Source organism: Corvus hawaiiensis, chromosome 3, assembly GCF_020740725.1.
Source record: "Corvus hawaiiensis isolate bCorHaw1 chromosome 3, bCorHaw1.pri.cur, whole genome shotgun sequence".
Lineage (NCBI taxonomy): Eukaryota > Metazoa > Chordata > Aves > Passeriformes > Corvidae > Corvus > Corvus hawaiiensis.
Genome location: NC_063215.1, coordinates 54261542 through 54279948, shown reverse-complemented (window position 1 = coordinate 54279948; position 18407 = coordinate 54261542). Strand labels below are relative to the sequence as shown.

Sequence of the window (18407 nt, the reverse complement as noted above, 5' to 3'; positions counted from 1 at the left end):
ATCAGCTGGGAAGATAAGCCCTGAACCAAAGAGGGTGAGCTTCCATGACAGCTGTTGTGGGCACAGGCAGTGGCAGGCCAATGCCTAAGAGAAGGAAGGGGATTAGCTAAGCACATGGCATGAGTTGCTATGCCCCTGAGGTTGCATTAGACCACATTCAAGTGGCAAGAATATAATTCAAAGCTCCAACCTAGAAACTTTACAGATCACCCAGTGTGAAATAATGCCTATTTTAACTCAGTACCTTAAGAAGGTCTAGAAAATGAGCACGAGACAGTCTTTGTCTTCTCTTCACTCTTCCACTACCTTAAGTTAGAATATTTTATTGAGGAACTTGTTGCAAGATGGACATAACACAATGTACTTTTCTGAAATAAACCAGAATTTGAATGCTTGCATCTCTGCTAAAAACTTCCGTTCACACCTTCATCCCTACTCAACTTAATCGTTAAAATCCCTCTCTCTTTTTACCCTCCCCATCCTTCTTACCCATCCCCCATCTCACATGCAGCACATAACTATGACCAAAATACTGCAGCTCCCTTTTCAGGACATGCCCATGCTTCATATTTCTGTGCAGAACTGGGCACAACTGAGAAACCTTCTAATTCTGGCTCTAGGTCTAAATCTGGTTCCCATCTTTGAGCCTCTCCCAAATGGGTACAAGCTATTATCATTACATACTCTTCTTTATTCCTTGTGCTTACTGCAGGCTTCATCTATATTGCTGATTACCTGTGCTTCTCTGGTTTTTGAAGCAATTTAAAACCAAGAGAACGCATTTTTCCTCCATCTGTAGTATTTGACTTCCAGTTTCCTGATAATATCTGTTATTTAGCTGTGCAAAGACCTTACTTAAGTCTTCAAGTCTGCACTGTGATTCACTTTATAAGAATGTATGAATGACATAATTCAGCAGCTTTTTTTTTTTTTTTAAGTCAGTCAGGCTATTCAAGTAATTGCTCCTTCTTCACCGTCATCTTTTCTTTGCTATCAAAGCTTCTGAACCACCTGTCCCACTACATGACTGAAGGATTTTCTTTTGCAAGAGCACATGGCGTAACTGGTTCATCATATGCACATAATAGTGCACAGCACTGGTTAGATAATTACATGGCAAACATCATTCTCTCTGATTATGACTTTGATTCCTTCCTCCCACAATAATAAGTTAATAGCTGTTATCTACCTAAAATACTTTGAGCACAAGATAATCTTCTGTTCCTGGCATAATTGCCCCTCTAGCTCTGTAATGTACATACATTTTACTAGTCTCTAAGAAAAATCTGGATGTGTTTAAATACTACTATCTCTGATCACTTTTTAATGAAAATTTAGCATGCACCAGCCCAACATGCACCAGAGGAAGAATATAAAGCATCTAAGGCCTTCAGAAGATCTTCTAACTAGACACATTTGCTCCACATCATCCTCTAAAAATCTGTCTTAGTGTGACCTGAAATCTACTCTGTGCATTTAAGAATATTTTAATTCAGTGAGAAATATAGAAAGAGGAATTAGATAAGCACCTAAAATGCCTAAGATAACACCAGCTTGACAAGTTACTACTAAATCCACCAAAAGCACAATGAAAACAGTTATTCCAAGGAAACCATGCAGAAGTATTTAAAAACTTGTACAGGGTTATGAGCAAGCTTTTTGTAACCACAAACCTGCATCACCTTAGTCCCACCCAGGTGGCAAGGCAATTTCCTGGTGAGGAAACTAGTGAAAAGACAATTGAACAAACAAGTAAACACAGAAAAATCTAACTCCTTACTGAAGAAGCAAACATAGAAAGCATTACCTCCCTTCAGCTACCATTTATAAATATTTACAGAATATAAATCATGCAACCTTTTAAATTCATACCATATGTAGTTTTAAAATATGCTTTCCATGCTTTACTTACAATTTATATGTTAGTAACTTTAATTATTGGGCAATTACTAAATAAAATTTGAAAGCGTGGCACAGGTACTAAAGAGAGACAACTTATGTATTTGGATGGCTAAAGAGGAAGGGTGTTTCACAAGTTAATGCAAAACCCAGAGAGAAATCAGACTGTATAAATGCAAAGAAAAAACAGAAAGAATAGTTCAAAATAGAGAAAGAAATAGATTGGAGAGGATCTGGTCCTAACAACTTCATTGATCAACAAACAAAAGTAGCCCTTTCAGCAAGAAAGCACATGAAAATAAACTGTGCTGCCTGCTACGTAAACATTTTGTGCAAACACGTTTCACTGGGAAAATCAACACCATATCTGTAGGCACTTCACACTTGTATGAATATCAAAAATGTTTTCCGAGTGTAGCTTTAGGTCTCTGCCTACAGCACCACTAGAGCTCCTGTGCACTTTTGTTATGTTCTTGGTGGACAGCAAGGATAATTGCAGGCTAGAGTATATCAGTGGGGATAGCAGGACAACTTTACATAAACCAGACCCCAGAAGACCAACAAAAAAACCCAGAAGTAAGCATTCTTCCTGACAGCCCTCCTTGCTTCAGAAGGAACTGACTGCTCAAGACATAGCATTGCCTTCCATTTCTGGAAATGACACAAGGCATTAGACTTCCTTCAGTTCTTTATATCCCCAACCTGCTTCTCTGAGCTCCCTGGATTCTCCTTCAGTGACTAGAAATGCAAAGATGTAAAATAATTATCCAAGAACTGGATCCCTGACTACACAGCTCCTAAGTATCTGAAAGCCCATTAGTTGGACAGCAGACTAAATGGGAGAAGCTATTTTATCTGGCCATCAGATACGCACACATAACCTTGACTTTTCCTTTTCTCTGTAAACCTATCTTTATAAATTTTACTGTTGTATTATTATTTGGCTGCTGTAAAAGCCTGGAATTTTAGCTACAAGCATGAGATATCTTTGAACAACCAGCTTACATAAGAAAACATGACAGATAATTTGAAGAGAATACAAGAAATTCCTAGTACTTTCTAAAGCTATTTGCAGTGGAGTCTTTCTTGTCTGCTTGGGGATCCAGTAGTGGATCCTTCACTTTATCATGCTGTTAACCCATGACATTAATATAAACACAATAACATTTTGCTGGAATAAGTAACAAAGAATCAAAAAGTTCAAGAAATCTTACACAGAAGTCATTAATTAGCAAGAGCAGCCATTTTAGAAGCCCTTTTTATTATCTAGAGATTTTAAATCCTACCAGCACAGAAAAGGTAAAATTTACCCAAGCGGGAGAGGGAAAATTGGAGACACTGTAAGACCTTTATCATCATGGTAGGATGGCACTTCAGGAAGTACCACTTCATAATTGTGGCATTCTTGCACTTGTTGTACACTTTCTGATAAGAACATTTGCAACGAGATCCTCACTGATGCTGTTCTGTTTCTTTGTATGAAGTGAAAAAGGGAATGAGAGACAGCACAAGAGAAAGAAAAGGGAGATTCACTGTTAAAGTACAATACAAGCACGCTAAATATGTCTTTTACAGTTACTCACCTGCAACACTGAACCACATCATGGATGTAGAAGTGGAATGATGATAGCCTAGTTAGGTATGATTTTAGTCCACGGACCTCAAAGATGGCCAAGTAATTACCTCTGTCATAAAGAATCAAACAAATCCACCAATATGCTCTGGGTTTTGAAGAAGGTCACTGTGACATCTGATACTAAAATCCGTATTTGTCAGTCCTCTCTCACCATTTCTCACACAAGATGGGTTAAAAGCATGGAGCAGCCAAAAGGCCCAGTTTAGACAGCACTGATATGACTGCAGCATGCTAAATATATAAAATTTGCCATTGCAACTGTGCATTTCTACGACATACAAATAAAATCAGATAAAACTAGCCTGCCGAGATCTCATATTTATCTATTACCTCAAGAGGTATTTTCTAATTAGAAAGAAAGAATTAATTTTACCCTGAAAACACTTTCTGAATCAAAGGCTGAGTACATTCTTTCTAAATACAAATTCCAGGATTGCACTGAAACAAGCTACTAATTGATACATAAACTTCTAAATATGGCAACATTCCTTCAAACCTCCTGCAATCTTTGGCCAAGGTTGTGTCACATCCTTCAAGCAGCACATGGCCTAAGCAAAGCACCTCAAAGTTCCACACATTTCTGTATTGTACTAGTCCGTGAGGGCACATCAGGACAGCATCAGCAAACTCATCTTTCCACTAGGGCACTTTTGAAACAGAGAGCAGACTCAGATTATACTTGTACTGCTTTGTAGGACTCATACCACCAGCCCTGTCAAAATAAGAAGATACAGGAGAAAAAAACAGAGCAAGAATTTAAAAACATGATTTGCGGTTAGATGTCTTCATTTTAGCATGTTCTGCATTTTATATCCTCATGGCTGCAAAACTGTCGATGTTAAAAAGCCTTGCAAGACTGGCCCTAGATTTTAGAGGAGGTCTCTCTTTTGTATCTCATTTCCAAGTCCCACAGTATGCTATTTTCAGTTCTCAGGTGTAGCATGACACCACTCAAATTTTCTCAGCCTCAGCAAACTGAATTTCAACCTGTGACAAGAGTCATGAAGCTGAAAACAGTATAGGTTCAAAAGCGTGAAAGAGAAGCACTACTTTTGATTTCAGACATTTACTTGCTTAAATCTGATATACCAAATAACTCATTCCACGCATGCATTTTCTCTCCTTGTAGTATAAAAAGCATGAAAGAGCTATTATTTCGAGCTTTGTGCACTTGTTAAATATTTAAGAATCCTATTATAAATTACAACCCTGCCTTTTTCACTTGACCTCCTCTTCATGTGCTCTTATTAACACAGCAGCTGAAACTTCCATCGTGCAGTGAAATAAGCAGGTTATCACTGGCTGGTTCAATTACTGCAATATCCTCCTGACCCTTTGCAAAGTCCTCTCTCCTGCTTTCCATAGCAGGGCAATGGTGAGCTCTGGAAGGCGGTACAGAAACAGCACAAACCCCTGGATAACTAGAGTGAATCCTGATGCCTCATAAAGCACATGTGGACGGGCGCTTCTCATAAAACAATTACACTTTATCAGCTCCAAACCAGCAGCTTTACTCTGTCTTTAGGGAAAAGGTGAACATAGAACAAAACAGTCAGTGCTCCTTGGTAGAGCACCAGCCTCAAACACAAAGGTAAGGAAGATGCTGACCTCTCCAGCAAGACACTGCTTTGGTGTGATGGCCACAGCACTGCTGCTGCAGTGAGGTAACATTACCATGTGTTCTCCATCCCCACCTTCCCACTGCAAGATTGATTCTATCCAGATTCCTGTCTGGATTAGTAACCACATGGGTAGCTAGCAAGGACAGAGAATGTTGTCCGAGCTGCCAATGCCATTTTGGCAAGTCTTGTACACCATATCACAGGTAACATAAGTCTTCCTCACCACTGCCTCTCACCATGGAGACCTCAGACCACCTGACTCTGAGATAGAAGGTGCCACCGTGGCAGGGAGAGGGCACTGGGCTAATGTTCTGACTTCCAACAATATTCCTCTGATCGCAAGCTCCAGTCTAATGGCACATGCCAAGGTGCTGCCTCTCTGCTCTGTAACATCACAGGGCAGATGCAGCTGGCTTGAGGATCCCAGAAGGAGCGTGCCAGCTGCACGCAGCAGAAGGAGGAAGTGAGGTTCTGCAAGCCTGTGAGACACAGGCCTCGAGAAGGAGTCATCCAACATCTGAACTAACCACAGCTCTCACCACAATACCTGACCGGGGTGAGTGTAGCTACCACAAGCTATTATGGCTACAATGAACAACTGGCTGAGGATGCAGAACATCAGCAACAGCTCTAAGAATTTCTAGGACAGGGAAATGCCTCAAAAACCCTTTTGGAGGCCAGGAGTGCAAGCAGCTGGTTGAGCTACCTGTGTAGGTAAAAGGGAGCAGAAAGCTGCACATCAAAGCTTTTTATCAGAGTAAGAATCAAGAGAGGATGTGACAGGGAAAGAAGGTACAATTATATCTGGATGCATGAAGAAATGAAGAATTACTGCAAAAGGAGAGAAATGCATTTTGAGCAAAGTTCCAGTGTTAAAAAGTCACATGGCATTCTCAGATGAGAGACAAGAGTAAGACATCCATCTGTCATTATTACAGGACATTCACAGTTTTAAACTGAAAAGCAGGACTACACAGGATAGTCACTTAATCTGGAACTGGAGTAGAATGAGTATGATGAGAGGCAAATACACAGTTCTGATCTTCCTCTCTTTCAAAGAGAGACACTGTTCTTCAGATTTCCAAACTTTTCACTTGAGAAATGACTGACAGCCATAGGAAGGAAAAGAAATATGCTCTTATGAAATTTTCAGCACCTCGTACAAGTATAGCTGGTGTGTTCCTGGATCAGCTCTTCCGTTAAGAGCAAAAAGTAATCAAAGAGAAAAGCACTCACAGGCTTAAAGATAAAATTTATGTAAAGTAAAATTTATTACTTTTATTACACATATGGATTTGTTTACATGGAACATATGGTTATTTCTTTAGAAAATAATTTTAACATTAATTACTATTACCCTCTGTCTGCTTGACTCTCTCATCTAGTTCATTCACATGAATGCTGCCAGATATATTCAAATGTTTAAGTATAATGGTAATTCCTTTTCAGTCCATGAACTCTCTCTACTTCTTTAAAGTAAATATCAGAGCATTTAATTTTCACAGTCTTTGGGGCATGGACAGATATTATATTGTGTCTTGAACCACCCAGAAACTCGTGGTGTTTAGCTGTGACCTCTACCCAGTACCTTGATACATTTACACATAATATTTTTCTTTTGTCCACAATTGCATTAAGATTTATAGAGTTGACTCATGCTGCTGTGTAAAAAATAAAATTATTTTCCTGCTCTGAAGAAATCTGTGCTTTATACTTGCATGTATTTCTTGAACATGAAATTGTACTACTCAGGCATAGCATGCCTTAAGGACAATATAAAATGGCACAAACACAATTATGTAGAAAAGTCTTTTTGAAGAAAATCTTTTAAAGTGTTCAACATGAGAAATTCAACAGCGCTTTTAAATGCATAGCTTTTACTCCGTCTTTTCAGCTGGAATACAATATCCCAGCAGAGCACACTGGAACATACCATTCAGGATTCCTTTCTCTGTGGGCATCTGAAAGTTTTTTAGAAGCAATTAATAAATTCATTCAAATGTATATACATTTCTCCTGCTGCTTAAGGAGATATTGGAAGTAGAGCAGTCTTTCAAGAAAATTGTTACTGTTTTGTTAGTAAACTCTGCTGTAACTGTGCTCTGCAAAACGTGTAAGTGAGATTGAAAACTTCAGATTTCTGGCCAGTGCTTGGATGTGCTTAATTGAATTTGACAGCATTAGACACATACAGGTTGAATTCTTTTTGCCAGCAAGGCTCCATAACTGCAGTAGCATGCACTAAATGAAGTCTAGAAGGAAAGGGAGGGTAAAAACAAAGGTGTGCTGGCATGCAAATACCTTCCACAAAAATCCTGGATTGTACTGCTAATTTATCAAAGCAATACTTTTTTTTTATTATTTTTAGTAATGTGACACTGTTCTGAGAGACTGTAGAAATAAAACACACAGGTGAAAAACTGAAGAAAAAAGCAACTAAAGAATTGAGTACAGGTAAAATTTTACATGCTCTCAATAGCCAATAGATACTCATCCAGAAGAAGAATTTATTCAAGACCTGGGGAAGTAACAGAGTTCCTGATCCAAATACACATTAGCAAAACACATTTATTGACCTAAATTTTTAACACATACTGAGAATGTATTTACTCACCTTACTAGTCAGAGAAGGTACAAGATTCACATGTACATATACCACTATCCAGCTAATCAGAATCCAATACTGTTTTCCATCAGTTCTACAAAGCAGGAAATTATCAAAATTCTGTATCATGTAAAGTTCCTGTTTAAAGAACAGGAGCTCCCATCATAGTACCCATACAGATGTATTCCAAAAAGTAGAGTTTAAATAACAGCCTGATGCTGTAGTCTTAATACTAACTTTAAAAATACCCCGAGAACTGAGCCACAGATCAGTTCTTGTGTTTTTTTAATTTTTTTTTTAATTATTTAAATTTTTTTTTTTTAAATTATTTTGCCAGGCTTCAGCCATGCATCCATTGCGACAGCACATACACAACACCTGCCAGAAAGGCTCTCATTCACAAGCATCATGAACTCAAATTTCCCACTGTATTCCTTTACATACAAACGTATTTGCAGGCAGCATTGCCTTTTTTAAGTGTATTTGTTTAAGGCAGATTTTAACTATCCTGGAAGCCTGTTTATTCAGTTAGTTTCTATGAGCATATGTCTCTTGCTTATTTCATCTCCCTGTTTTATAGATGACATAAAATGCTTTGTAAACATTCTGATTTTGCAGAAATGTTTGTACCACGTGCTTAGTCCTGTGTGACGAAGCCATGAGGTTCTTTAGAAAACAAGAGCAAGATTATAAAAGTGAGCAAGACCTGTCTATGCTAAATCTCTTCAGTTGACCCAAACATCATTTATAACTCGCGTGAAAAGTTTCTTCTGTTCTTTGGAGGCCAATTAATTTTATCCAGAGAGAGGTATGAACAACTAAGTAAGCCATAACTGGTGCAATAGAAAATGCTCACTTTAAGTGAATGAATGCCGCGTTTGCAAAGCTGCAGAAATATTTTAGCGGATCCAATTTTAAGCGGCTCTCGATGGATCCAGAGCTCTGCTGGAAGCCGAGTGCCAGGGTCCCTGCTGCTGGAGGCAGCTCCCACACTCCGGCAACCTCCAGGACGGGGGTCGCGATGACGGCTCCGGCTCGCACCGTCCCGCTTGTCCCCGGGAGGCAGCGGCTGGAGCCCGGCCGGGGTGGGGGACGGCCAGCGGGGCAGGACACACAAAAATACCTCAACCAACCAACAAACCCCTATGGGACTAACTTAACACAGAGTTGTCAGCCAGCTACCTGACCGCGAAATGTCTAAAGCCAGCAGGACGAGAAAGCGGCCGCCAACATCACAGCCATAAGGAAAGCCAACGGGATCCCGGCTCGGGATGGAGGACAGGGGGCAGGGCGAGGATACCCCGCGGGCCGGGCCGGGTCGGGTCATGCCGCTCTCCCCGAGCTGAGCCGGGGCCGCCACAGGCGGCGGGCGCCGGGCAGCGCCCACGGGGAGCCGTTCACGGGCACCGCTCACCGCGCTCCTCTCACCGGCCCGTGCCCCGGGCCGCGGCTCCCCTCGGGCTCTCCCCGCCCGGGCACCCCCCGCCCCAATTCCCGCTGTCCCCGCGCCGGCTCGGCCCTCCCCGAGGGGTGAGCGCAGCCCCCGGCGGCAGGGACGGGACCCCCGCGCCGCTCCGGAGGGCTCTGTTCCCGCCGAGACTCACCGCGTGCCTGCGGCTCCATGGCAGCGCGGGGCTCAGCCGTCCGTGCGGCGCGGAGCCCGCTCGCAGCCCGGCTCGGGCGGCGCTGACAGCCGGGGCCGGGCCGCGCCACCGCCCCCCGCCGCTCCCGCCCCCGCCCCGCGCCGCCGCCGCCGCGCGGCGCCCCCTTGCGGCCAGGTCCGGGCGGCGCCGCTCAGCCCGGGCCGCCCCACGGCCGAGCCCTGTGCCCGCTCTCCCGGTGCGCGGGCCCTGCCCCGGGCCAGCCCCTCAGCGCCGAGGCTTCCTCAGCTGCACAGCTGCTCTTCGCCGTCTGCCCCGCATTACACCGCAGGCTGTCACGGCTGTCCCCCGCTGAGGGGAAGCAAGGAGCCGCAAGGCACCGGCGGAACAGGCTCGCCACATGAGCAAAGGCGTACCTGGTGTATCAGCGACACAGTGAAGTGGCAGGTGCCTGAAATGACGGAGTTCATGGCTTATCCGAGCACCTGTGGATGCCAAGTTCTACTCCCTCCTATTGCAGGAGCGTGGGAATACATCCAGAGGAATGACAGAGTGTATGCTGTCATGTGTACTTATCAGCTTAAGTAAAAATTACATTTTTTCCCAGCACATAGGTCTTTACCCTGCTGTTACTGTGTGGAGTGACCATACACGGTTCACACTGCAGCACAGATTTACTCTAGGTTTGCTCATGCCAGCGTAACTTCCACACTTTGTTACCAGTCCACATTAACTTCACTCATGGATGGGTCCAGAATACTTGTTTTAGCAAGGCTGCCTTCTCCATGGCTCATTATCCGTGTATTTATCAGTCGGACACTGTATCTAATTTGAGTATATGATACCACTGAATGATACAGGACACACTGAGGATGCATAGCTTCTCAAGGCCTGTACTACTAAAAATAACAAAGCAAGACAGTAAAGGCAGATGAAATGCGTATTGAGCATTTGTTTGTAAATTATACAAATGGGTATTGATTGAAGCAAAATATCCAAAAGAAAATGATTATGTGGTTTGCTCAAAGAAAAAAGAATATTTATAGCTAGAAAACAAGAGGTTTTTTTTTTCCTTAAAATTTTGTAGCAAAGCATCAGAATTACTTATTTCTCAACTTTGCTTTTACAAAAAAATAGAAAACTAAGGCCACAGCAGCTTTAATTTGTATATATATAATGAGGTTTTGCTTTAACACACATGTTTGTGGGTTTGAATTTGAATTACTGTAAGGTGTGAATTATCATTATTTTTTCCTAGGCAAACCTCTCTTCATTGTGATTTGACATCTCCTTGAGCTGGAATTTACCACTGACAAAAGCAGAACAGAGGTTGTCAGAAGCATAAATTCCTGCACTCATGTAATTTCAAATGCAGAGACATCCTACTGTGACAAGATTTGAGCTCAGAAATGCTATCAACTTTTTACATGAAAAAACCACAAAGCTAAGTCCAGCCACAAATGCATGAAACAGCTGAGAAATTTCTCTCACCATGTGAAACTATCAGTATAATTAGAAAATGTACTTTTCTGCAAATACAGGCAGGGCTTTCTAAAGCAGCCTAAGCAATTCCTATGAAGCGTGATGAAAACTCAGCACCTAATCTACTTACAAGAGTATGACAATATTAACAACACTGTCTATATACAAGCCTAATTAAAAATCTTAAAGCAGCATGTGCTGTTCAAATTACTGAACAACAGGAAATTTTACCAGATGTTTACATGCTGAGTTTGATTTATTCTTTATATTTAGATGCATTACTTCTTTTTCCACACCAGGAATGCCCTCTACTGTAAAGAAAATCCAGCCAGTGTTTTACCTAACAAGTACTGGCAAGCAACAAAACTAGTTCTACATTTAAGAGAGCCCTAAATAGGAAAACAAAGATATAAGCCTTGAGTTCCACAGTAACATGTCCATCTCGTGGCATGTTTGACAGGAAAAAGAAACTAGTCACTTACAATATCCTCCTGCAACATGCAACGAGGAAATCAGCATTTTAAAGGTGGATTTTATTAGAAAATTAATATCCCATTGAAATCATGCAATTTAATTGTAAAATAGCTGATTCATTTTCTACCTACAGTACAACAGGATGCATTTTCATATTGTCCCACATATATCACTGATTTAGTGAGATCCCTCATCAAATTTGCCTTGCAAGAGATTTTGTTTCACTTCTATGTCTGAAGGACTGACATAATTCAGACTTTGTTTTCTGTCTTGGAAGGGCTCAATCAAGTTGTAGGAGCTTAGTTGTTGCTTGAGAAAGGTCATTGTCTCTCCCATCATGCTGAAATTAAAAACAGTTGGGTTTTGTTTGGTTTTTAAGAGGTCAGACAATAAAACAAAAGCCAGATTATTTTGTTTTTGAAACACTTATGCATTATCACACACTTCAGATTACACCATTTTCACAACAAAACAGCAGTAGGCTTCAAATAAATATATTATGTTTATGTCATTGCACTGACTGGTTTTTGTCCTCTAACACAAAAGTGACAAGTGGATGCCACAAAAGTGGATGTCTCTCTGCCTGGAGGGAGTAACTACATGCATTTTGCAGATTGGGATTAAGGCAGAATTCTGCATGATAACGGGTATCCTAAACTCTTACTGATTTTCCATGGAAAATAATGGGAAAAAACTGTACTGAATAATTCAGAGAAGTGCAAACCATCTAAAAACTGTGAAATACCAGTGGAATCTGTTGGTCCTTAAGGCCAAATGATTGTTTTGCAGGATGAACTATGGCATGTGCATACACGCACTTTGGAGGAAAAATGGCAGGCTGCAGTGAGCACAACTTTCCAGTTGTGATACAAAGTTAGATCTCCAGCAGCAGGTTAAATCTGTAGTAATGTGCCATGAATGGAGAAGCCAAGGATATACTCTGTGTCTTCTTGTACAGGTTCAAAAACCACACTGTCATGTGTACTGACATCACAATTTACTTCCTTCCATTCAGATGTCGTTGAGTTCTTTGCCAAATGCTCTATGCTAAATGTTCAATTCTCAGAATATTGTGGGTTCTGATATTTGAAAAGTATTGAAAATTAAAATAGAATACGCTCAATCTTCTTTCAGAGTTTTTCTTTAACCTTTAGTAAGTTATTTTGATTTTCATCTCTTATTCTTTGTATACTTAATGTCTAGGTCAATGTTGCAATTTAGAACATGAAGTGTGAAATGTCAGTGTTACTACAGCATACAACAGTGAGAAGATGCTACTTGCATTGTATATTTTACAGACAGGGATTGCAGTTTAGCCTGCAGTTTCATACGGTGGGGTTCTGGCTCCATGGGTCAAAAGGTACTAGAACAATACTAGAGAGATACTAAAAACAGTATAAAAAATAACACTGAGCTAAATGACACAAATACATTATTAGAGAACAATATTACACACGCTAGACCTTACCTCTTAACAATAAGTAATAATTTAACTCCATTTTCCACTGGTGCTAGAGTGAAAGGGAATGTGTGACTGCCTAAGCATCCTATAAGCTCATGAAGGTGAACTATGATGGGGACTCTACCACATTCCTCAGGAGATTGTTCCAGTGATTAATTACTCTCATTGTAAAAGATGTCTTTCTTATGTCAAGATGAAACCTCTCCTGAAATCTCTTCTAAAATCTCCTTTACCTTCTTTGGTAAACCTTGCTAAAAAAATAATGTGTAGCAGAGGACAGGGCTGCGTCTGCACACATAATGGAAATTATACTATTTTTATCACATGTATGTATCTACCATGGGACAGTATTTGCCTTTTCACGTGTATCTGATCCATAAGATTGTATTAAGAGATGACAGTTCTGCAAAACAGAATTTTGATATTGGTTTAGGAGATGTTCTTAAATTTTCTTACAGGCTGTAAGGATGCATATATTAGGAGCATGCAGAATTATGTGGAATACAATCTAAGCATGTATTTCTTTTACCTTCGTGTATGTCATAGTAACTCTAACTGGATGTCATGCCAGGCCTGCAGCAGAAGACAACTCTTCAAAAAAAAAGTCCGAAGAGGTTGCTCTTTAGTGATTTAATCTGAATTTGAAATCTTAAATTTACATTTTTATCAGCAGATTTTCGTGATTGTCCTAATGGTTCTGAAACTACTTTCCAAATTATCTTAATGGTCTAATGATAAAGTAGTTTCTTTTTTTCTTTTCCTACCATGAAATGTTTTTTTCTCCAGCTGTAGTTAACAGAATGTAAGAATGAAGATACAAACCTTGTGTGCTATTTCTGAGTGTGTTTAACTTCGTATGAAACATGCTCTGTGATGGAATCATGAGCAGAATTTTTTTTTTTATTATTGATATGAATTAAAAATATCTGCCTGATTCTTCTACATCTCTGTTTTCCTTCAAACATCCTGACTTCTCATAACTGGGATCAGTGGAACTGATCAGTGGAACTGAACTTCGTATCAGCTATCCAGCATTGATCACTATGCTCCTAATCTCAGAGAATCTGAATTAAGATCCTTTTCTGATGCCAATATCTGTATTATAATAATAAACTTCTGATTACCCACTGCAGTAGTCTTTGATAAATATATAACAGGACTGCCAGAGACACTATTACTCTGTGTTTTTACTACTCACAGAGGTCATTTAGAATATTTTTGAGAAGTGAAATACTTTTTTCCCTCATTACTCAGCAGATTTCTGACTGTCCTATCAATTAAGTATCTCTTCCCCTCTCTCTCAAACGTTTTTTCTGGTTTGCCTGGGATGAAAAGGGATAATGTGAGGTGAACAGTGGAGGATGAGCAAGTGGGAAGGCACATCAAACGGTTCACCACAATCCAGTAAAACAGAGAGAGAGAGATAAGACTGAAAAAGAAGGTTGGATCAGACTAGAATTTATACATGAAGTGATTGCAAACTGCTGACACACATTCTGGGGCTTGTGGATACCACAGTGTGAACATGTGTTGTTGTTAAACTTTCAGGACTTTCTAAAAGATATATATACTGCCATAAAAAATTCAGCATTCATTCATATAACTTGTGAAATAAAATACTCTATTTGTTGAAATAAAGGCTCATCTCTCATGTTAAAATAGAAAAGAAACCCAGCATTTCTAGGTGTGGGTTCATGCCACCTTGACACAGAGCTTTCGAGTGATTCAGATGAACTGCAACCGTGAGAGCTTAGAGTTGAGCTCTCTCATGCTATCTTTCAACACCAGATGGCACACAACTAAACTTAGCTGCCTGAATGAAGAAGGCAATTAAATGTCTAAACATACATTCATAGAACCATTTCAGATGTCCCAAAAGACCTGAGATACCCACATGAGCTGGCACGTATCACACAAGGTCTGTGGGAGTTCTGTGAAATGTCATATTGGGACAGGCAGGATACCCTAGGACTTCTAAAATACTAGCAGATATTAATGTTAAGAACATGAAATACTCAGTACAGAAGGCACTCAGTTACATCCAGACAAACATCCAACACGACTTGGGGGTTCCTGGGGAGTCTGAGATGCCTTGAGAGAGCAGAGAGGTACAGCACAGCCCCAGTGTGAAGCATGCACTGCTCTGGAGCAGAAGCATCTCCAGACCAGGTGAGGCTCCTTGTGATACCTGAAGTGACAAGGTAGACCCTGCTTTTCATAAATCTGAAACTAAACTGCTTTGTGCAACCAGGTGTGGGCTAAATGTCTGTAGATGGAGTCCTTGTTAAGATGTTCTTAATGTCATGTTGTGTTTGCAGAATTGTTGCATGTTCAGCAAGTCTGCCTGACAATGTGCATCCACCACTGCCACCATCACCTCATTCCTTTTAAAGAACATCCTTGTCACTTTATGTCAGCTCTAAATATCCTGGTTTGTAGGTCAGGTTGCCACTAGGCTTTTGTTCAGATCAGCCATTAATGTTTAACAGCTTCAGTGGTGGTGTATGGAGTGTAAAACAGTGGTTTTATACTCCCAAAGCTTTCCACCTCCCCAAGAACATAGCCAATATATTTCCTTCAGAAGTAGGGCATGGGCATTGCTACTACACATGTCAGAAACTAAATGCTGGGCAGTAAGTTTAACTCATGCAGATGAAAACTTTGTGCAAAGCCATTAACCTGAGGACAGGGAAACACACATTGCCCCTGCCTGCACCCTGTAATAGACTCACAGGCAGCTGTAAGTGCCCCCATGGCTGTGGCAGAGAGAGCGCCTTCCCCCAGTCAACCTCTGTGAAACTTAAAAGTGCAATTTCTGATTCAGAGGCCCATCAGCTGATTCTTCTGGTTCATATGGTCTGGTTTTGGAATCCTTTTTGGAATCCTGCACATGTTCTTTGGTGACATTTTGTTCAGGTTTTTCATTTTTGCAGACAGCGCTGCCTCTGTCCCACAGCACAACACAAAGCACAGGAGCTGCCCCAGTGCAAGCATCAAGTATTTATACCCAGTGACGAGAATCCTCCTGAGCCTTCAAGTGGAACAGTCCCAGCCTTCTCAGCCTTTCCTCAAATAACAATCTCGCAATCATCTTCATCGTCCATTGCTGCACTTGTTCCAGTATGTCCATGTTTATCGCTTTCAGGGTCCGGTGCTGGACAACCCGGTGTGTTGCGACCTTCCTAGAGAAAGCGTCCCGCCAGGGAAAGGCTTTTCCAGAGGCTTTAGCAACTTCCCTGAGTGACAGGTGATTTCAGCAAGTGTAGCAACTTCTCAGCTACAAGTGATATCAGCTCTTGTGATTCAGCTCTTTGTGAAATCACCCAAGGCAAACTCGGGGATAGAGAGACAGGAGCCTCGTTTGGCAGTTCCATGGAGGCAGCTTTTACTGTCCAGCAGCCCCGGTGAAGGGAAGGCCAGAGATGAAAACTCCCCCTTATCAGGGGTTGGGGCAGAGGTTATATGGGGAAGGCAGGGGGTGGGGTAGAAACCAATTAGCCAATGGGGTACAGGCTATTACCATAAAGAAGCAAGGCATGTTGCAAGCAGCTCTTTTTGTCACCATGGCTTGATGAAGGTTGATTATCTCTGGGGAGAGTCTTTTGGGCCTCAGGTCTCTCTCTTCCAAGGGAGTGCAGAGGGCTCCTGCCCCAAGGGCTCATAGCCCTCCACACATGTTGGCCCAGAACTGGACCCAGCACTCACTGCATGACCTCACCATTGCTGAGCAGGGGGAAGGATCAACCCTCTTGGCTTGCTGGCACCACTCTGCCTCTTGTAGACCAAGTAACTGGCTGCCAGCTGGGCTTGGGCTACTGATCACAGCTCTTTGAACTCAGCCATTCAGTCAGTAATTCAATCCACCTCTCTGTCCATTGATTTAGAAATGTGCCAATCCTGCTGTACAATAAACTGTGCAATAAACTTTCAGGTTTGGCAAATACTGCAAAATGATGCTATATTAAGAAAGTTGACTTGGTGAATCTATACTACGACAACTGAATTTTTAATGGGCCTGTAGTGGTTTGGTCCAAAATACTCATTACTTACTTACTTATCTTCTGTGAGATAAGAATTAGGAGAAAGCAAAGCCCGTGCAAAACTTAAAAGAATATAAAGAAGTTTATTAACAGACCTAAAAGAGAAAAAAAATCAGACCACAACTTCAGAACACTTCTTCTCCCCCCACCTTTCTCCCTTCTCCCACTGACAATGTAAAAAGACAACCCTTGAGATGTCCAGTCTGTTTACCACTTCCATAATAACCTTGTTCAGTTCACTTAGGGAGAGGAGTCTCTCTTGCTCATGCTATGGAGACATCTCCACAAGAAGTTCTCTCATGGCTTCAGTATCACAGTGAGACAGCCACCCAGGTGGGTTCTCTGCTTGCATGTGAGAGTCCCTTCCCCCAACTTGCAGCTTTCCTCACAACTGCTTTTGAGGGTCCAATCTTGAGCTACTGGGGTACCATTTTAAGGTTGAGCTGTTCAGAAACAAAGGTTCTCTTCACCTATCTCTGGGAGCATCTTCATCTCTAGAAATAGAGGCCCTCCCCCTTCCCTGGGAGAAAAAGGGTCCTCATCATCTTCATCTCTAGGACTATCTCTGGGAGCATCTCTAGGAACAGAGGTCTTCTCCTCCCGATTTGGAGCAAGAGTCCTCATCACTTCCATCTCTCCCTGTTCAAACTTCTCATCAAATTACAGCTGCTTCAGCATTTGCTTATTCCAGCACAGGTGCTTTTGCTCACAAGTACAGTTTGAACGCTCCACTCCCCGTGCTTTCATGAAATTACAACGGGTACTCTGATATATCATAGCCCATCACCACCATAGCTTTACAACAGAATTTCAGCTTTTAAGCATCTCCTCTTTCTCCTCCCTCAGGGTTTCAGCTCTTCTTTCTTAATGTCTGCAGGCTTCATCTGTTCTGGAGGAAACTTACAGCACTAATAGGATTAATCTCACCGGGGCCCCGCAGCTGGAATTCGCTTATCGCTGTTGGTCACATGATCTTTGCTGGACAGCGGGGCAGCTTCGGCTGAATCTTCGGCCGCACTGGACGGGGGTGGGGGGGAGCCGGGCTGTGCCATCTGCACGTAACAGGGCTGTGGGGGGGCCGCAGGTGGAACAGGGCCCAGGGGTGGAACAGGGCCCGTGGGTGGAACAGGGGCCGTGAGTAGAACAGGGCCCGCGGGTGGAACAGGGCCCGCGGGTGGAACAGGGGCTGCGGGTGGAACAGGGGCCGCGGGTGGAACAGGGCCCGCGGGTGGAACAGGGCCCGCGGGTGGAACAGGGGCCGGGGGTGGAACAGGGCCTGGGGGTGGAACAGGGCCCGCGGGTGGAACAGGGCCCGCGGGTGGAACAGGGGCCGCGGGTGGAACAGGGCCCGCGGGTGGAACAGGGCCCGCAGGTGGAACAGGGGCCAGGGGTGGAACAGGGCCTGCGGGTGGAACAGGGCCCGCGGGTGGAACAGGGCCCGCAGGTGGAACAGGGCCCGCGGGTGGAACAGGGCCCAGGGGTGGAACAGGGCCCAGGGGTGGAACAGGGCCCGCGGGTGGAACAGGGCCCGCGGGTGGAACAGGGCCCGCGGGTGGAACAGGGCCCGCGGGTGGAACAGGGGCCAG

At 42.6% G+C, this 18407-nt stretch overlaps 1 protein-coding gene across 1 annotated transcript in view; it reads right to left on the bottom strand.

Annotated features, from left to right (window-relative positions):
• The window catches only part of TPD52L1 (TPD52 like 1), a 49109-nt gene extending 39637 nt beyond the window's left edge, over nt 1-9472 (bottom strand). Inside the window, exon 1 of the mRNA XM_048296775.1 lies at nt 9367-9472. Coding sequence (XP_048152732.1) covers nt 9367-9385 — 19 coding nt within the window. The 5' untranslated portion in view covers nt 9386-9472. The remainder of the gene's footprint in view (nt 1-9366) is intronic.
• Nucleotides 9473-18407: the final 8935 nt, after the last annotated feature.